The following is a 22712-nucleotide window of genomic DNA, read 5'->3' on the forward strand; positions in this document are numbered from 1 at the left end:
TCGCTTGATTTTCTGTTCCTTCAATTGCATTCCTAAAAAAAAAAAAAAAATTGCATTCCTAGGCATAGACCTAAGTACTTGGGAGAAACTGTCTCCTTATTTCCCTTTGCTCTCCACATCTGTAGATACTATGTTTCAACATGTCATATAACTCCAAAGAGGCTGAAGAATAGATCAATAATAAATACTGTGGCCACCTACCCTTGCTTGGGCTCCAATGAGATTTCATGCTAATTGTATGAATTGCTCAATTATATTTTTCTCCACGCAATAGTATGGAAAAGAGAGATTGCTTTTTTCCTGTGTCACATACATACACATTAACTCTCATAATTACTCCATTGAGTATACGTACAAGTTTGAACTGATAAATGGTACTCAGGAACACACACTAATAACATAAATCATTTTTCTTTAGAGTGTAAATAGTGGATCCTCTGACTCTTTCCAAAAGAAACTGGTTATTGAATAGGTATGCCAAATTTAGCCAGATTATTTATAAGAACTAAATATCAATGCAGGAATCCTTCTTAGGATTTATGCAAGCTCCTAATCCAAGAAGTATGCTAGCCTTTCTGATAAATTTGTATCTTTGGTTTTGGTACTTGATGCTGTTTGAAAAGACTGGTTCATGGAACATTTGAAATTTCTTCCCCCAATTTCAGCAAATAAGAAGAACATTGAGAACAACTTTCTTTTCAAAAGGAATCAGCTCTAATCCTTACTTTGTTGTTAGAAATCACTTTACTGATGGAGAATTATTATCAATCTGTGTGTTCTCTACTTGTCCTCTGAACAAAGCATTTTTAATCAAAGAAGATAAGAGAAAGCTTAATTTATTTCCACTCTATAGATATTTTTGACTGTCTAGGACAGTGAAGAAAAAGAAAAAAAACATTGTCAAAAATAACCCTTTTATTGGCAAAAACATTTGTAAGGGGCTTGGAAGGTGGCTCAGTGTTAGGGTGCTTGCTTCACATGCGTGAGGTCCTGGGTTCAATTCCTCAGCACCATGTAAGCAGAAAAAGCTGGAATTGGCGCTGTGGCTCAAGTGGTAGAGTGCTTGCCTTGAGCTGAAGAGCTAGGAGACAGCTCCGAGGCCCAGAGTTCAGGCCCCACAACTGACAAACAAACAAACAAAAAACAGACAAAAAAACCCACATTTGTAAGGTGGTTAAGCAAAACAGGTAGCAAATCAGGCAACAGTGGCAGATTATTATTTGAGATGTGGCAGGAAGGTTAGAAGATTCTTTATACTATCATTTCAAGTTATTGTGGGCCACTGTGATGGCAATCTCAATAATAGAGTACCTGCATTAATGAAGAAAGTTGTTGCTTTTTATCATTTAAAGCAATTCCTGCCTTAATGTGGTGGCACAAACCTGTAAACCCAGCACTTGGGAGACTGAGGCAGAAGATCTGACAGTCTGGAAATAGTGAGATCCTGTTTCAAAACAATTAAAAACCACTGATTTTCTAGTATTAATACATGTATATTTCCCACTCAAGTTATTTGAATCTTGGAAAAAAAAGTGAAAATTTGGATAATTCTTTCTAAAGTGGACATTTAGAAGTACACCACAGATTGTATTCCAGTGATTGAAGTTAGTCCCATGGTCAACCTGGAAATCAAAATGCAGAGTAGTAGGAAAAATTCCACCTGAAGGCCAGGCAATAGGTTAGAACTTAGACTAAGGAACATTTGGGAGAAGTGAGCTATCTTATCCTTAGTATTGTTTCAAATTGCCATTACACAGTAGTATTTTAAAGTGAGTTGTTCCTTAATTTCTATTCATATATTTTCAAAGGTGTGAACAACATTCTCTTTTACCAATTTTCACAGTATGTGGAGGACTTCAACTATCTTCATTCAATATTTCAGCAAGGAGAAGGTTAGCACTTTTACCAAACACAGGTATCCCATAGTGAGATTTTAGTGGGAACATCAGAAAATATTCTACTACTAATAAAGTCTACCAAATGGCTGAGGAAGAAAGGCAGCCTGTAAGTGATAAAACAATAGAGATGCCAGCGATGGTTCCTAGGAAAAAAAGACAAATTAAGTCCTTTAAGAAAATGGAGAAAAAAGGGAAGTAAACAGAGTGGTAGATGATATTTAATAGAAAATGATCACAGAAAAAAAAAATAAAAGCTTCCTTCTAAAAAAAAAAGAAAATGATCACATAAAAATCTGTTAGGTGCTAAAGTTTGCAAATGATTGGGTCTTCATCAATGAAAAACGACACACATTTTGTCCTTGGGTATTTATTCTGATTAGGCAAATATATAAACAGACTTAAGTAGAAGGGCACAATTAGGTTGATTGCAAGAAATTAATTCTTGCCTGAGGGAGTTGGTAAGAAAGGTGAGAAATATCTACTTATCTATGGATGCATAGCAGGGTACAACAGAGAAAAGAAAATAGAATACAAAATATTTGCAATGTGTGAACATAGCACATAAAATAACATGGAGAAATTCTCCATGTCTAACATGCTGTGAGAAGTGAGACTCCGTAAATTCTTTAGATTAATAATGACAATAAAATGTTTTCTTACAGATAGATCTAGGTAAGAAAATATGTTCATAAATCTTGATAAATAATTGTACATTTGTGATTTCTTAAATTAATAATGCCTTAGCACATAATGGATTATGTTGAAGGACATACAGGTTTTTTTTGTTTGTTTCTGCCCGTTGGATTTTGTGAAATATGAACCCTTCTGTAACAACTCCTATATCTGAACTTGCAATTCCATCCTCCAAGATTTTCTCTGATTAATCTATGTCCTGAATTCTCTGACATTAACTATACTTTGAGTTTATCATAATTTCATCACATTCTAATTCAAGGTACAAATGATTCGTTTGTATGTTATTCTTTTTTCTTTATATTTTTGTGATTAATCAAGCAATGGGCTCTTCAGATATCTCTAATTTCTATTATTTTTCTCTTCCTTATAAAAATCCAGTCCAAAAATTTCTAGTTGTAAAACTTCTTAGATATCCTTCCTAACTTCATGTAAACACTTTTAGATGCATGCTACATATTCCAAGAAAAATTCGTTACTTGACATTCTTATACACAAAAATAATCACTATTCACTACATTTCTTCTGATTCAGTCTAATGCTTTATAGATAGCAATCTCTACAGTTAAAATCAGGCACTGAACCTTTTCTATGGTGATATCTCACCACTAATATCTGTAGATGGACAACTGACAGCTTATCAGAAGGGTGGAAACAGATAGGAAACACTATAACTTGAAGTAGAAAGTAATTCAAGAATGATGGTGATAGAGATCAGTGGTTGATCTTGTCAAGATTGCATAGGGCCTAGGATTAGATATGTAGTAAGTTAGTGATAAAGGATTTCAAATGTCAAGTTCTTGACACAATGAAAAGTTTAATGTGTATTTATATATATGCACACACAGTATATTATATACTCATAAATAATAGTATGTTATATAATAAATAATATAAAATAAATATATTACTGAATCAATATTACGTATATATATATATATATATATATAAAACATTTAGTAAATTATCCTTTAAATGGGTCTCATTTTCTTTTAAGTGGTCACCACTCACTATATGATATGTAGGGTAGAGAAAAAATTCATATCTCAACTTGCTGTTATTCTTTGTAGTTAGATTATAAAAGGGAATACTAAATTACTTCTATATTTAAAATGTATTTCAAAGTGCACTGTCTTTCTAATATTTCTGCCCTGAAATGTTATACTAATTTGATATTTGCCTTATATCCTTTTTCTAGCTAATTTGAACAGAGCTCTGAGTTGGATTTAATTATATTTTCTTCACTTTTAAAATACTGTCCTCTATAAAAAATTTTTGGACTTGTAAAACTGGAAATTTTTGTTATGGTAAGAAAAAGACATTTTCTTTTAAAGTTAGTGGTTTCTGTGAGGAAATATAATAATCCTGTCAACTTTAAGATATATAGCTTTAGTCATTTGTGACTTATGTCAGTAGGAAAGGTTGGAGCTTATTTTAGTTAGGTGCATGAAAAATGTACTCTCACCTTCCTATAACTCAAAAATGGCTAAAGCAATTTAATTCAAACTCTTGAGTAAGTTCACCTTTGCTCCGAGCTAAATTTGAAATCTCATCCAAAATGAAATCACATATAGAGATAATTATGCTCTATAAAGAAAATAGAAATTACAGCTAATCCTTTCTCTTTTTATAACATAATACAGGCAATTATTACTATCTTTAAAGTATTTTACTTACCTTGATGCTTATTGCAGAAGAAATCTGGTCTTAGATTTTAAACCTGAAGTATCTGGTAGTCATAATGTATATTAAATACATGTTAATGCAAAAGCATTCTAATTTCTCCTAGATCAATTAACAATAGTAATTTAAAATGCAAAATGTATACATGCCTAGTAGATAATCCTATGTTTATGAGAAATTGCTGAATTTCTATTGGTCTGTATAAGGTTATGTTGAGATCTACAAATTATGCAGTTAATATGCTGATTTGGTGAAAGTTAATTTAGTATCTCTTAGGTGATAAAGACTGTAAAGTGTTAGGTCTATAACAATGAGATATGAAACACCTTTTGTTCTTATTTATTCTGATTAAGCAAATGTGTAAATAGACTAATGTGGTAGTGCAAGAATTGTGATTGATTCCTGCCTGATAAGAAAGGTCAGAATTATCCAAGCTGGGTCTTATGGATAAGTGGCAGGGTAGCAACAGAGGAAATAGAATACAAAATATTTACAGTCCACAGGAGCATAGTACAAGGGAGAATGTGGAGAACTTCATCTTGTGTAGCATGTTGTGAAACATGTTGTCTAGATTGTCTATAGTTAGGTAAGTGGTGCTATTCTTCCCTAATCCTTCACCCATGACTTTAGCAGTTCCTTTGCCAAATGGGTTTTTCCAATAGTACCTAAGATCTAATTTTATGTCCCTTTGATATTAGCCTTCACTTTTTAACTTTGTTCAGTAGAAAGTTAATGAACATCTCACAAAAGGCTACATATGTACTTCTGAGGCTGAGTTTCTTTTGTGGTTTTTGACATTACAGTATGGACAACATTGTCTAGTTATCATCTTGGATCCTACATTGAATTAGTTGTAAAGTGTAAAGCAGGCCTGAGCCTCAACACAATACCATCCTATAGCAGATTCAGCCAACACATAGACCTCCATAAATAATTCAAAACAATGCATTTTGGAGACTAATATAATTGATTATAAAACAACTTCTAAGTGTGAGGTAAAAAAAGAAAGAGCAGTTGAATTTCTGCAGCAAATTTTTGACATGCAAAATATTTATCATTATAACTCATAAACATAGAGGTGGTCTGGATGTTTACAGGTAAATAATCTTTGGATAGTGCACATATAGTATCTGTTTGAAACATTTCTTTCATTTCATATAATTACAAATTAAAGAAGAAGCTTCTGAAAGTCTTAAGCTTAAAGAATTGAACAAAAAGAGTGTTGAGGAGAATGGAGCACACAAAGAAGCTAAGTTTATGAGTTTAATTTTGTTTCCATCCCCCTGGAGAGCTGAGAGTCAGTGGAATAAGTAGAGTCTTTTCTTTTTTCTCATGTGTAAAGTTTCATAGAGCAGAGAACAGAGTCTTCATAACTTCACATTGAAATGTAATTTATGCTGTTCTATTTGGGCCTAAAACATGACATTATTCTGCTTCATAGGGATATATTACTTTCAGGACTCCTGTCAAGGGGTTTTCTTAATGTTCTTGCACTTGAATTAGACTCTGTAACAGTAATTTGAAAATTAGTAAATATGTAAATACATAAGTAAAATAACCAAGCAAACTTGTTAGGGGAACAAGAAGAGAAAAAAAATCATTATAATTCTCAAGAGCTATACAGATAGAAAAAGATTTTGAGAACTTTGGAAAAAATAAATCCAAGCATTTTTCTGTAGAGAACAGTGTATCAATTAATGGCCTATTGTTACAGATTGAAAAGGAAGTCTTTCTCAAAACAGAAGAAAGGTAGGAGTCACATAAAGACTGAAGTTATCATGTCTGTAATCCAAGCTGCTCAGGAGGCTGAGATCTGAGGATAATGGCTCAAAGCTAACCACAGGTAGAAAAGTCCATGTGACTCTTATCTCCAATTAACTACCAGAAAATTGGAAATAGTGCTGTGGCTCAACTGGTAGAGTGAGAGCCGTGAGCTGAAGAGCTCAGGGACAAGTCCCAGGCCCATAGTTTAAGCCCTACAACTGACCAAAAAAAAAAAAAAAAAAAAAGAAAAAAAAAGAAAAACTGAAGTTATGATACAATATAAAGGATATATGAAGGTAATAGAGCACTTGTATAAAGACAAAAGCAATAGAAAATTAAAATTAAAGCATTGGATAAAATGTATAGCCTGTGAAAAGAAAGCAACTGTAATCTAAATATTTTGAAACTATGATGGGAAAGATTATTGAAAAAGGTTACACTGATTGAGATATACTCTTAAACCGCTTTGTTAATTAGCAATTCCTTTGTTCAACAACTTAAAGATAATTTTTTTTATAAAGTTACAAAGAAAATAAGATCAAATTTTAAGGATTCTGAAATAAGTGTGGAGAAGAAAACACTTTTGTATATACCAGGTCCTTCACCAAATTTGCTGTATAGGACAATTATCAAATTTTCCTGTTTATCTCCCCCCACTCCTCTGAGGTATAGATATATTGAAAAAGTTGAAATTCTATCCAATTTTGTATGACATTTAGAAAGGATTTTTCTATTTGTTTTAGTATTATAAAGTTCTGTAACCTTGAAATATATTAGCAGTGTTCACTGTAAATATAAGAAGTAATTAAGAGCAACTCACAAGTGCATATCAATGCACTATGAAAAGTCATAAATTGAGTAGTCAATTCATATAAGGCTACAGCTAGATATGGTCTAAATACTTTTGTTAATAACAGCAAGAACATTTTAAAATCAATGATTTTCCCACACCAGCAGAATACTAGAAATTCCTTCAGTTGCCTTTTGAAAGTACCAACACCTAGGTTTTAACAACAAGCAGCTTGTGTCAAAATTTTGAAGGATTGTGCTTTTCTAAAGCACCTCAGGTAATTCAAATGTGCAGTCAAGGTTGAAAACCAGTATCTAAATAATGAAAGACTAAAGCTATTTTAATTAAATCTGAATCCACACAGGGCACATGTTTTTGATTTTTGTTAATGATACATGCAGAAAGAGATTGGAATACATGAAACTCAGAGCTTAAAAATAAATACACAAGAAACAAAATGTCTCCGATACTAGCAAATGAGAATGACTCCTTGAAGCATAGCTGAACTAAGGGAAAATAATTGTGTAAAAATATATTTATTATCAAATGTGTATGGATTCTCTCAGAAATGTATATTTGAAACTAAAATTCAATTTATGTTCTGTACAAGGAAGCTGTGAGTGTTCAAAGACAACTTACTATAGTCATTTGACAAAAGAACAGGAAAAGCTATAGCATAGTGTGAAAGGAAACTGAGTCAGACACTCTCCTCTCCATCATCTTTTAAATGGATATATTATTAGAGCAAAAACATAGGGAAAACATCCATGTTTCGGAGAATCAAATAATTGAAATTAAAGAAAAGCAAAGAGCACATACACTTTCTTCTCCAAAGAATTTTGCAGTGATTGTGAAGTGGAATCTTAGATGTATAACTATCTCCAAATTGGTTTGTTGGTACATATTTTGAATTATAACAAAATGCATGTATTTCTATGTATGTCATCTAAAATGTGATGTGTTGAAGTATTTGCATGTCATTAGAAGTTAGTAATAGGGATTTAACAATTGTCTCAAGTTGTTTTCTTTTACCTGTGACAGAGATAAATCCCATGGTTTTGAAGGACTGCTTTAAAAAAATGGGAGGGCTGGATGTAGAAGTGAGCCTTGATGTCTTTGCTCAGATTCTAAAATAACTATATCTATAACTATATCTATCTATCTATATATATATATATAACTATATATATATATATATATATATATATGTAGTTATATGACTGACCGAAAGTGATTTTGTAAAATACAGAGGAGCAGAAAGAAGTCAACTGAATACTACATTAATAATGGGACATTTGGTGGTAGCTTGTACCATACTGCCAATTTCTTAGGAGGTAAAGATCATAAGGCTCTGGATCCAAGGCCGGATATCAATAAAAATATGAGACCTTGAAAAGTACCTATGCAAAAAGATTAGAAGGCTAAAATGGGTGAGCATTTGCCTGTCAAGCATGAAGCCTTGAGTTCAAACCTCACTATTATAAAAATAAAGATATGTACTTGTTTATGTGTATCTCATATGTCTATATAATTTTATATTAATATTTTCATATTCATGATGTTAGACCTTAAAATAAAATTTAAAAAATGAATCATATTTTTATATTAAAAACTTTTTATTTCTTTAAGTTCAATGTTTATAATTTTCTTTTTCTTTTTTTCTTTTAAATGTGTTGTCCTACAGTAAAGCATGGATAACTCCACAAGACTATTTGCTTTGTTTCCTATCATAAATCAGTACCCAACAAAATGCCCAGTACTTTTGGTAGTTGGCATTCAAGAAAGACTTGTTTAGATAATGAATAAAGAAATGATTTGATGAACTTTAACATGATATAATTTTGATGTACATTTTCAACTGCACAATAACATATAAATATATTATTTTTGTAATTTTTAGAACAATTTTACATCATCTACTTGGATTTATTTTTATGAAAAAATGATTTCTCTATGAGTAAATTACTATATCTTTCTTTAAAAAATCTTACCTGTTAAGTACTTATCATGATAAAATCAGGTTTTATCTGTAGCTTTCCATTTATAAGGATAGACAAAATATATAACTTCTGATCCTTAAACACTTTGCCACATTGTTACCAGATTCTTGCCTAATGAGAAAAATATCATGAGCTTTTGGTTTCTTTTTCAAAATCATCAAAAACTATATTTGTATAAATATTTATAATTTAAGTAGGTAGAAAGAAAGATAGATATAGATATATAGATCTGTATATATACAATAGTGCACACAAATACGAATATATAAACATCCATGCAAATGTGCATATATACATATACATCTACCTGTATGGACTGAAATAAAGTATGTTAAGTTTCATCTCTGAGTAGTATGCAACCAGAGTTCAGGGAACATACATTACTGATATTATACTAACTGTGCATTAGAAATGCATTGTACTTATTCAGCCGGAAACTGACAAATGATAAGTCTGGAAAATAAAACAGTATCCTCTCTTGTTTGATTGCTTTCCTTTTAATCTAATTGATACATTTTCTGGAGGTCACAATGTTTTATAACATATTATAAAATAAATTTAAATAATTCAAATATCTGTATTTTCAAATTTACTCCATTACAATTTAATTTTTATAGTCAACACTATATTGAGTACATCAGTAAACTTAAGTAGAAAAACTGATTGAATAATCTAAAAATATAGTTTCCATTCTTAAATCTCATGTCCTTTTATTGTGGAAAGGTCCTGTAAGAATTTACCTAGAATTTTCCAGAAACAGTTGCACCCAGCTGGCTTTTCTGTCACTGAGAATATATCAGTAATCAAAATTTGGAAAACAATGTAAGGAGCCAGTAGTTGGTACAATAATTATATCTTTTTAAATACAAGAAATACCTAAAATTGTTAATTTAAATAATTAAAAGCACATATGAAGTTAAATTTATAGAAGGTTAGGAGAATAAGCAATTACACAGGAATCAGATGAAAAGATTTTTCTATGTAACAAAGCTTGGAGAGAGGCCTACATTTTCACCAGAGTTCATTCAAAGCCCAGGAAAACAACCAACAAAACTTTCCCAACAATTTTACTTAAAAAAATCTGGATCTGCAATGCTTGGTAAGAAATGTACGCATTATTCTGCCCATGTAATTGTAACCCCTCTGTACAGTATGTTCACAAATAAAATAAAATTAAATTAAAAAAATCTGGATGGACAGGACGTACTTAATGATTTTTTGTACAAAATTAACCACCCACTGTAGCATCATTTTTCTTTACTGCTTTGGTATGATTTTGTGTTCCCTTGGTGAATGTTTACTTGATGTTATTGTTAAAGAGCACTTCTAGACATGAAATGTTTTTATATCTGGGTCACATTTTTGGATTGCAATCAGAGCTTTTCCTCTCAAATAAGGGTTCATGAAATCCCAAAGAATCACAACGAAATGGAAGTTTCTTTGGTTCTCTACATTTTATAGGAAAATAGTAGGCAGAAAAATGAGGAGGATTGGAGTCTAAGGCCATTCTAGCAAAAAGCATGGCTGGAATCCCTAGTAAGAGCAATACCTTGTGTTGAAAAATAATAATAAAATAAAAGGAAGAAAGAAAAACAAACTATAGAAAAAAGTAAAAGGAAATAATATAAAGAAGATAACCAGGGATAAATGTAATTTAAATAAAAGGAAAACAAGAACTGTCATATTTCACATTCAATGTATTTTTCTGTTTTTGTTTTCTTTCTAGGAAAAATGTAAAGCCATAGATTAAAAAGGACTGTTTTTAACTGCTGTTATACTTCCACCAGTGTTTTAATCATAAATAGTTGTGTTAGTTATCATCCTCAGACTATGTTTCAAATAAATGAAGTGATCAAAGATCAATACTGTGTGATACGATTGTGATGCTATAACATTATGAAGATATTTGGCTACTTTACTGATTTGTTCACAGCTGTTACAATGTTAATAAAACATTCAGTTCATGTGGAACTTACATAATTTATATTTTTCCTTTTTCAAGTCATCATCTTAGTGCTGACTTTTAGTGATAATGAGTTGCAAAAGAATTGAGATGTCTCCTAACTTTTTCTGAGACAAGCCAATTTATTTTTCAAATAAAGGAAGATATGAGAGAACGGCTCTAGTAGCGGCCAGTTGAAACAAGAAATCCACTCTTGTCTTCCTAATTATGCACCAGTCAGCTGAGTTTTTAGTATTCCCTGCTTATGAGTTCTCTTGGGCCCTTGTTTAATTGGGTGACAAATGGAGGAAGATGACAGTCTCAGTCTTGAAAGTTCAGCTCATCTGTGCACACAGGCATTCGTTGTCCTGTTATAAAAAAGATAGTTTAAGTCAGCAGCTATTGATATGCAACTCAGAAAAAAATTGTTAACTGCTGAAACTTCAAAAAGCAGTAATAAAAATGTTTTAAACTTTTTAATCATATACAGTAAGGAATGCTTTAGAAAGTCTTTTACAATGGCCTATTAATGGCATTTCAGAAGAGACACACAAACTATTTTTTGTTAAAAAGATTACAGCATGGTGTAAATACAAAGGAGACCTAATGTTATATGGATGCCTTGCTCTGACTCAGTTGTGTCCAGTTATTTTATTCCATATCACATGAAAAAAACATTTCCAGGATCTAAGAAAACTTCTTTTAACTCAGGTTGTCATCTTCAATTTTAATATTTAAGTGTGTACTGAAAGTTTATACACATCTTTTTACCAATCTGTGTGGGTGAAAGTTTATACACATCTTTTTACCAATATCTGTGTGTGTGAGAGATAGTGTGTGTGTGATGTGTGTGTGTGTGTGTGAGTGTGTGTGTGTGTGTGTGGTGTTTATGCTGTTCCTGAGCACTTTTTTTGTCAGTGGTGGGCTTGAACTCAGGACCTGGGCACCCTCTTTTCCTCAAGGTACTTTGAGCCAAAGCACTGCTTCTGGTTCTTTGCTCGTTAATTAGAGATAAGCATCTTATGGACTTTCCTACAAGGGCTGGCTTCAAACTATAATCCTCAGATCTCACCCTCCTGTATAGCTAGGATTCCAGGAATAAACCATTAGTGCAACACATACCATATATATGGGTGCATGTGCATATATGTATTTATTTATATGAAATGACTTTAGGCAATATTCAATCATACCATACTCCTCAGTTAAGAAAAAAATTGAAAATAGTAATAATAAGAACATTTTTGTATACACACAAGCCTATGTCTAACTAGGTGTCTTCTTTTATATCCTAGTAAGGCATAACCCTTTATGGCATGACAGTTGCTGGCATTTTGACAGTGACAGATTGCATTTGGCTGGGCTTGTGAGCACCGCTAGCCTGATGAACTGTCAGTGTTCCTGATTCTGCAGCAAGCATCCTCTAATGTGGTGATAGATGCTTTATTTCTTTACTTGACATTTGTCCATGCAGGTTGGTATTAACACTGTCAAAGAAAGCACAGTGGAGAATCCAGTTTCTCTATTGTATGAAGTGTCAGTTGTTAGGTAAATGGTTGACTGAGACAAGGTGAGAATCAAGTGGGCAGATTGGCCGGATTTAGAAATAGAGTGATTTACTGACCTTTACAGTGAGAATTAGTGAGAAGTGGGGTTCTAGTCAATGCAAGACTAATTGCTTGCTGATCTTGGCAAAGGATTTGTTCATGGTCTTAGTGAATTAGTTTTCACGTGTACCCCACCATTTGTATTTCATTTTGATTATATTCCTACCCATTCTCTCAAGGCATTGAGAATGCACTTCTAAGAACAAGACTATATTGGAAAAGTTGGGTCTGAGTGACAGAATGTGTTTGGGAAAGGAATTAGTAGAACCATATGGAGCAGCCCACGTGAGCTCCCTATTTCCAAGGGAGAGGCAATCTGGGATACAGAATATTTCCTAATTCTATGTCCTTGATGATTTAGCTACATAAAATTTAGATAAGTCCTTGCTTTATGTTGTCTTTTATATGGTTATCTAATCATATTATAATTATTATTTAAAATAATCAGAACATCCTTTCAGTATTATATGATGATTTACAAGCACTCTAAAAAAGCTATTTATAAGTACAACATACTCATTCTTTTGTATAACTACTTAAAGATGGAAAGAATATAATAATAAAAAGTAGTAAAATAAATAAATGAAAATGAAAAATAGCATATTTGTATTCTTACCTTAAATTCTTAATTGGGATTTTTGTGTCATTACCTTTTAAAGCTTCATCATTTCTAATTGGTTTGGAACTTAAAGGAAACATGATTGCAATCCATAGGGGAATAGGGTAATACAAAAATTCTTCCAATTTTTTTACTTCTTTATCTTCCTTTTATTTCTTGAATATATCTAATGAAAGCTGACCTAGATTAAAATTGTAATGTAAAGTAACAGAAAAAAAATATTGGACCCCTGGTTTTCCTAAAATGCTATTTCGTTGATCTAGATTAACCTTCATTCAGCCTGGCTCTGGCACTAACAAGTGTAGACACTGTCTAAAGATCTCAGCAGATACAAGTAGTGGGCCAAAGCCCTTAACTATGTGCAATCCTGTCTATTGTTTGTAACTACCTTATGACAGTTTAGTTTTACTTTTCATTATTTGTGTTGAAAACATAAAAACCCTTCCAGCCAACTCTAGTGAAATAACAGTATCCCTTTAGCTTTTCTTTGAAGTACAAGCTCCTGCTTATGAAATATTTTCATTTATAGCTATCACAAAAGCAGCTTGTAGAAAAATATCAGCTTTCTAAATGTATAATCATGAATTTAGGACCTAATGAGAGCTTTTTCTTGCTCTGTAGTTGGTTATACTTTTGATTTTAAGCTCTACATTATTTAAAGATAAATTAGATAGTTGGATAGATAGATGGATAGACAGACAGACAGACAGACAGACAGACAGACAGACAGACAGACAGACAGACAGACAGATAGATAGATAGATAGATAGATAGATAGATAGATAGATAGATAGATAGATAGATAGATAGATAGATAGATAGGCAGACAGATAACATCCACAGGAATGGGGTACAGGTTTGGCCCCTTTGTGACCAAATGCTACCAATATAATTTCTAGAGTAAATACAAAGGAGACCTAATGTTATTTGGATGCCTTGTGAGTTAGCTGTGTCCAGTTTATTTTATTCCATATCACATTAAATAAACATTTCCAGAACCTAAAAGAACTTTTCTCTTTTAACATAGGGTGTAATTTTATGTTTTAATGTGTACTTAAAATGCATACAAGTCTCTCTCAATGGACTTACCTCTGGATGTTTTTAGGGGGATTCTTGGGCAGTATTTTGATAGAGGGTAATTTATGGGTTATAAACGTAGGACAAAAAATATAAAAATGTAGGACAGGGGCTGGGAAGATGGCTCAGTGGTAGAGTGCTTCTCCTTCATGCATGAGACCCTGGGTTCGATTCCTCAGCACCACATAAGCACTAAAAAAGCCAGAATTGTTGCTGTGGCTCAAGTGGGAGAGTGCTAGCCTTGAGCTGAAGAGCTGAGGGACAGTGCCTAGGCCCAGAGTTCAGGCCCCTCGACCGATCAAAAACAAAACAAAACAAAACAAAAAAGTAGGACAATCACTGTAGCCATGCACTAGACTGTGCTTTCCAGTAGAACAGGATAGTACTGCATTGATGTGATTTTTTTCACCCCCCAGGAAGCATATGTGATTATGTCCCTTGTGTTTCTCTCCTGGGCCTTCATTGTCACTCCTATAAAGACATTGTGCTTTATACTGTTTCTTACTCTTTATTCATGAAAATGCCAAGCTTTATCTTTATTTTGTATGAATTTATAATTAATTTCTATAGCAATCATTTTTGTATGTGTACATTCAAGTGTGTGTGTGTGTGTGTGTGTGTGTGCGTGTGCGCGTGCATTTGTGACAGTCATGGGGCTTGAACTGAGGGCCCAATCTCTGCTCTTAGATTTTTTGCACAAAGCAATTGGTGACACAGCTCCACTTCCAGTATTTTGGCAGCTAATAGGAAATAAGAGTTTTGCAGCACCCAACATTGTAATTATACCTATTTAAAAAAATCTTTTTTCAAGGATCATTGATCTTTATGTGAAGGAGTCACTACATAACTTTTAAAAGTGAAATTCTGTAAATAGATAAACATAATATCTGAAAGTATTTTATCTACTCAAACAATTGGGGGATTAAAAATAAGGTTAATAATCATCAGGATGATGATTTTCATTTTCAAAGAATATGAATAATTCAGCAAGAGTCTATGCTCCTTTAAATTAAATTTATATTTGATTTTCATCATGCCTTTATGTGCAAATATGAGAAATGTGTTCATTGATTATATATCATAAAATTTTTGAAAAACCACTATGTAGTGTTAACTGGTTCAAGAAAATATGGAAAACATGGAAAATGTCAAATATACTTAAAATAATATATATATAGAGAGATAGATAGATAGATAGATAGATAGATAGATAGATAGATAGATAGATATGGGTGTATGTTTTGCATTACACAGCACATATGATATTCATTATTTTTTCATGCAATATGTAGATACAAGATAAACTTAAATGATTCATTATATTCCTGTATTTTACATGTGGTAATATTTTATACATAAATTTAGACTTTTCCTTCAAAGATTATGATAAAACCTTTTGGTGAAGCCTACTGAAATATTTTATGTTATATTTTTATTATTTTTAAGTAATTTTAAAGGTATGAAAATTCAATATGTCATTTTGAGTACAATGTATCTTGATCAGTGTCATCCCTTTCATTATTCTCCACCATTTCTCTCAACACCACCCATCCCCTTAGTTTTCCTAGTTTATTTTTCACCTATATACATTGAATATTATGACTGGATTCTCTTCCATTTTTCTACCTGCTTCAACCTTTCCTTCCCACACACATCAAGTACTGGTTTTGTAGTATTCATTTGTTTACACTGTAAATTGTTTATTCAATGGAATTACACTATTAGAATTCTCCTTAGGGTATATCACATTTTGGGTAATACATTTCTGTACCTGTGCAAATGATCCTGTATATACTTACATTAACATTTATAAGTTGAATCTAAATTTCATATATGAAGGAAACATATAAGTCCGTGACTGGATTTATTTCACTTTATTCTTATCATCAGGTCCATTCTGATAAAATATTGTTACTCCTGATGGATGAGTAAAATTCTACTGTATGTATCTGCCACAATTAATTGACCTATTCATCTATTGAAGAGCATCTGGACTACTTTCATACTGTGGATATGGTGAATAAATGAAAAATTGTTTTAAAAAAGCATTTTGCTACTAAAATATACTTTCTCCAATATGAATATATCATTTTATATGCATATTGCAATTACAATGTGTGAAATTCATTTAATAATTAAAAACAAGCCCAATAATTACTGCAATGGAATACAAATTAAGCTACATTGAATCTGTTTCATATTCAATGCTTAATAAAATTTCAATAAGAATGAACAACTGACAGAAATAAATTCAATGACTAAAACGTATTTAAGCTCAACAGCCATATTTGAAATTAAAAAAGCATCATTAGACATTATCACCACCTGAAATAAAATTATAAATTATATTGTCTTTGTAAAACCAGAATTTTCCCAAGTGATTTTTTTTGTTTATGACTTTTACAACATGTAATTACATCTATATTACCTGTGTGCTATCAGAATATATAGTATTCTTTAATACATGTATAAACTAGTCAATACTCGTGTTTTATTTTTCAGATCTCTAGTGTGGGTTAATATTAGCCAGAATTTCCATAGTAATATATATCACTCATGAGAGTGACCCAAATAGTATAGCTTTTCAATGGAATTCTGCATCAATCTATACCAATTAACTTGTGCTTTATTATAATTTACATAGGAAAGATAAGAAGCTTTATGTTGCAATTGTAACAACAACTTTGTGAAAAGAAAGATAAGTAAAACATGAAAAAAATCTTAAGAGCTCTAATTCTGGAATTCTTTTTATAGCCAACCTACAAACATTCTAAACAGAGCTTACAAAACAGCTTTTAATTGTTCTAAATAATTTTTCAAGGATTTTTATTGTTTTTTTTACACACTTATAATCTTCAAAGTTTGGGCTTTAAAAACTAAGAATATAATTTTAATAAACACCTGTCTTACTAACATTAAATATCATGATTTATTTGTAATCTCTTTAAACTTAGTCAAGAGAAACAAATAAAATAAATATAGATAGAAACAAATAGTATACTGTTTATTCACTCTCTTTTTATTGTTATTTATATATAATATTTTTAAGGGAGAAATGAATTTCTTCTATCAGAGAAAATGTATGAAGGTATCTATAAAAAATAAAGAATTAAGTTAGTTGAAAATAAAAATTAAATTTATTTCCTGTGCATCTACAATTTAGAACAATAATTGTGAACTTGAAAATAAAGCGTACCATATGACATACTTTTAACTGATTAAAACTTCTTAATTTGATTTTTGTTAATAAATAATTTTTTAAATAAATAACCTAAAATTAAATCATGCATCTCCTGATCTTTTATCATATCAGATTGCAAAAATTTTGTGCAAAACTATTTTACATTTATAATCTATTTCAACACAGTTCCAAATGCATAAGAGATGTGAGCACATAGAAAAATTTCAGAGAACTTTTTAAATATTGGGAGAGCAAGTCTAAGATACTCTGGAAGGCAGATGTCTGACATTTTGGAGGAATAACAAGAAGCCAGTGGGGCTTGGGGTTTGAGATAAATTTGAAAGGTAACAAGAAGTTGGAAAATATGGCATTATTTTTTCTAAATTTATTAAAGATTCTAGCTTTTACTTTGAATAAAGTAAAACATCATGTCTGGTTTATAAATGGTGATATAAATTCTGCTTTTCAAAGTACTATCTTACTATTCAGAAGAAAAGTAGTTAAAGAGATATTTCATTATAATTATTATCTTCTCTAAAATGATTTTGTATACAGGATGAATTTTGTATATAATTGATTACTCTTCAGGTTTAATCAGTCACTTAATTGTATTTATTACTTATGTGTCATCATTTCCTGATGCTCTCTATTTCAATACACCTCTGAAAAATCAGCCCACAATATGAGATTCCATAGTTAAGTATAACATTGGTTCATGGAAAAACTGTAATTAAATACATCTATTAAAATATTTCAGGTAGAAATCACCATAATTGAGCTGAACATGAGATTAACATTAAGGTTGTAGATGAAAAGTAAGGTAGAGATAGGTAATATTATTGAATCAAAGATGTAGAATTAAAATTATTTCCCTGCACAGGAGTTACTCCATTTATTGAGAAGAAATAGAAGAGAGGGAAGTCACACAGGTTATAGAAATTTGATGTTACCATAAGAGGGGGAAATTATTTTATATTAAATAATAAGATAATAAAATCCATTTTTAGATACAACAGGACAAATGTTATGATTTATTAGAAAAAACATCAAACACAAGAACCCTATGTGAGCTGAACTGTTCTGTTTTAAGGAGTTTCTGTCATAACTTGTTAAACTCAGTCAATTAATGTAAGTAATACTTTAGACCAAACAGATTTGAAGCGAAAGGAAGTGGCTGCTCTGTTTCTGTGGCGTGGTGCTTGATAGATTGTAGGCTTTAAATGATGCTTACCAGAAGATGAATATTAGTGTGCAGCAACTACCTTAAAGAAAAACCATTGCAAAAGTCTGACTTATGTAACAAAGCTGATGTTTTGTTTGTCAGGTAACAGAAACACGGACGGGGCCTCTTGGTTGCAGTAATTATGACAACCTTGATTCTGTCAGTTCGGTTCTGGTTCAGAGTCCAGAGAACAAGATTCAGTTACAAGGTATGTAGGTAAAATTTTATTAATTCTCTATGACCCTGAGGTATATATTATCTAGTTCTGATATATATATTTAATGACACATATATAGTAATAACTTCTAGATACATAAATGCTAATTTCATATTGCAAAATGTGTTCTAGGCCACATTAAGTGCTAAATTTATTTTTTATATTAAATAACATATAGCAATTGAAAAACTAAAATGACAATATTTTTTCTCATAGATGTTAATCATTGCCTCAATAAATATCAAATTCTACATAGGCTTATTTGATCTATTATTATTTTATAGATTTGTAACAGTTGTAACCACCTTCCTTCCCATTGTCAAACTGTTGGAATTTAAAATTTCATGTAAAATAGAAAATAGTATTGAATATGTTTTCTGGAAGGTAGAAACAAATTTTAAAACAGATGAACAAATATTAATATTTATATTGCTCCCAATGTGATATCATAATGGTAATAATTTTACATTTTCTTCTATTCATACATTTTGTGCTAAATTAAAAGATTACCATAATCGGGGAAATTGTAAACAACAACAACATAGTGTCTGTACATCTTATTGCTATAATGGGTCAACCTATATCCTTATTTTGGGATTTTGTTACTTCTCTTCCTCTCCGCAAACTAGAAAAAATGTATATGCAAGATGTAGGGCACTAAAATCAAATACAGTGACAAAAGGTTTTATACCATAGGGGAAGAACATACAAAAGAAACAAACAGAAAAATCACATAGTACATTAAAAACAACAGTGACAAAATAAAAACCTCTTGTGTCCCTATCTTGGGGTTCATTTTTCTTAGGTTTTATTATCTTTATATAGGTGTACACAGGTGACATTTAACAAAGCAGTTTCTGAATACAATGCATCTTAATTACATTCTAATCCCCATCAACCCACTCCTTTCTTTATGTTTTTAATTTTTTTGATATATCCAATGAATTATTGACTACATTCTTCCCTCCTACCTCACTTCATTTGACTACTCCTTTGTCCTTGGTCCCATCTTTCCTTTGTGAGTATCTATTTCCTTTTGTTGGTTTTGATGGGCTTTAACCTAATTTTTCTAAAAGATCCTATTATTTCATGAAATTTAATATATGTTAGTTAATTAATTTTTAACCACTTGCATATCACTCATTGTTTTATGTGTAGATTTATAGGTATATTCTATCTATGAGGGAAAAAATGAACCTTTGTTTCTCTGGGTCTGGATGACTTGACTATATATTTCCCTGATGTTTCCATTTCCATGTGAATGGCAGATCAAACTTTCAACATATGAATAAAATTCAATTATGCATATATACCACATGTTCTTGATCCAGTCTCTATTGGGGGCATCTGGGTTGATTTCATATCTTGGCAATGGTGAATAGTTCTCAATGAACGAGGATGTGCTCGTGGCTTTACTTTAATTTTGTATTCTATTGGATAAATGCTCAAGATTCTCATATGTCACCTTGAACCTGCATCAATTCAAATATTTCAAAGACCTCTGTGTAAGACTACAAGCAATGAAAAATTTACAGGAATGGATAGGAGAAACACTATGTCTCTTGGACACAGGTTGACACTTCCTAAGTAAAAACTCAGGAACACAAAAAAATTAAAACAAACAAAGAAAACTAAGGAAAAAAAAACAGAAACAAAAAATCAAAGAAAACAAATAAATGGGATTACATTAAGCTTAAATGTTACTTAATTGCAAAGAACATAGCTAACATGCTACATAGAAAGCCCACTGAATTGGAAGTTTTTACCAGCTATATACCAGACAAGGGCCTGATTTCCAGAATATACTCACAATACAAAAAAATTATATTCTCAGGAATTAAAACCTCAAAGAAACAAACCAAATTAATAAATGACTTCTCAGAAGTAGAATTAAAATGGTCAACAGACACATGAAAAAATGTTCAACATTCCTGGCCATAAAGGCAATGCAAATCAAAGCAACATTAAGATTTCACCTCACCCCACTTAGAATGGCCGGAAGGGAACTCTAGTAAACTGCTGGTGGGAATGTAAGCTTGTTCAAACACTCTGGAAATCAGTATGGAGTTTCCTCAATGCCAGGTGGCACTGGCTGAGGCCTGTAATCCTAACTACTCAGGAGGATGAGATCTGAGGATGGAAGTTGGAAACCAGCATGGACAATAAATTCTGTGAAATTCTTTTCTACAATAAACTACTCAGAAAGAGCTGTGGTACCATGGCCCAATTGGAAAAGCATTAATCTTGAGCACAAAAAGTCTCAGGGACAGTGGTCCAGAACCTGACTTCAAGCCGAGGACCAGAAAAAATAAATACACATAGAATTACCTAATGCTAGTTATTGTGAATTGTGTAAAACTTTAAATATTTTAACTATTTAATGCTATTTTATTATTTTAGATTTATTGTTAAGTTTCAAATTTAAATAAAAATGAGTTATAAAAATATTTTCAATTATCTAATAATCATTTTATTGTGAATTATTATTCCATCAGAATATTAACTTTGATCCAAAATATTATATTTAGGCTATTTTACTTGGTATTTAATTGGTTTATTACAAAATAATTTGATTGTAAAATTTTGGCTTTTAGTACCTATGGAACAGTGACAGCTCCAGAATAAATTAATATTTTAAGAGCAATATTTAGTTTTCCCTTTTGAAATTTAACTAAAGAAATAATTGAAGAAAAACATCTTTTATGTTCAATTATTTTTTCTCCTTTTTTCACATAATTAACTCACAAAATCAGTTTTAACTTTTTGGCAATTATCATGTCTATATTTTCAATTGTTTGTTTTAACTATAACTGGGCCACAGTTCCATTTTCAGCATTTGGGTGGTTAATTAGAGATAAGAGTCTAAGAAACTTGCTTGCCTAGGCTGGCTTCAAACAAGTATCCTTAGACTTCAACATGGTGAGCAGCTAGACTTAGTGGAGATAGCAATTGACAAACTGTTATAAATATCACACTAATTTTGACAAATAAATAAATAAAATGAAACATCTTCTGGTAGAGAAAACTTGATTGATCTGTTTGAACTTGCAGTGTTACTTTGCCAATAGAATTACAGAGTAGACACTGCACAAAGCAAAAAATTACTTTCTATGAATCCAAATTATCCATGAAAACATATTAGGGATGTGTGGTACAATATTACTAAATCTATGGAAAGGATATATTGCAACTATTGAAAATTCAATGTTCAAAACCTTTTGAGTGTAATGAATCTAATAAGATACTCCTAAGTAACAAAATAACAGGATTAGGAATCACATACATTTCTTAGTAGCATTTTAGTGAAATTCTCAGAAACAGAAAAAGGATCAATATGACTGAGTTCCAATTAGTTCCCAAGATAGTGGTTTCCAACCTTATATGTGAACAAAATTGTCACAAGAACAAGCCATTTTTCTATAGATGATTAGATGTTAGTTTAATTGTCCGGTTTACTGGCAAACATTCTGCTTCATGAAGGTATTTCTCAATCTTTTGGACATATATATGAATTAATTTTCCCAGCACTTACATATATCATATTGAGAAGTATTCAAATAATTTTTGCTAAGACTCATCATGGCAAAAATATAAACAAAGTTATAAAATCTACCAATCTAAGGTGATATTAGTCTTTTAAAATCTCCTAATTGGGACTGAAAATGTGGCTTAGTGGTAGAGTGCTTGCCTAGCATGCCCTTGGATTTGATTCCTCAGTAACGCATAAACAGAAAAAGGCAGAAGTGGCTCTGTGGACCATGTGGTAGAGCTATAGCTTTGAGCTCAGAAAGGCTCAGAGACAGACCCCAGGCCCTGAGTCCAAGCCCCAACACCAGAAAAAAAATTTCTCCCAATTATCTATTTTTCATTGCAAAATTATCTGATTATTTTGTGCTTTCCAGAGATTGTTCCAAAGTTGGCTGTTACTCATTTTGATTGAAATTTGAGTTAAATTGTATTTCTAACTATAAACCCTAGTTTATAGTAACAAACTTTACATTGTTTTTTATTAGCCTATA

The 22712-nt window shown here is 31.4% G+C and overlaps 1 protein-coding gene across 2 annotated transcripts in view; it reads left to right on the forward strand.

Annotated features, from left to right (window-relative positions):
• The window catches only part of Brinp3 (bone morphogenetic protein/retinoic acid inducible neural-specific 3), a 401825-nt gene that overhangs the window by 226507 nt on the left and 152606 nt on the right, over positions 1-22712 (forward strand). For both annotated transcript variants that reach the window (XM_013021772.1, XM_013021773.1), the window contains one exon: positions 18579-18684. In XM_013021772.1, the coding sequence (XP_012877226.1) occupies positions 18579-18684 (106 nt within the window). The remainder of the gene's footprint in view (positions 1-18578; positions 18685-22712) is intronic.

This window comes from Dipodomys ordii, unplaced genomic scaffold (assembly GCF_000151885.1).
Source record: "Dipodomys ordii isolate 6190 unplaced genomic scaffold, Dord_2.0 Scaffold57, whole genome shotgun sequence".
NCBI classification, from domain to species: Eukaryota; Metazoa; Chordata; class Mammalia; order Rodentia; family Heteromyidae; genus Dipodomys; species Dipodomys ordii.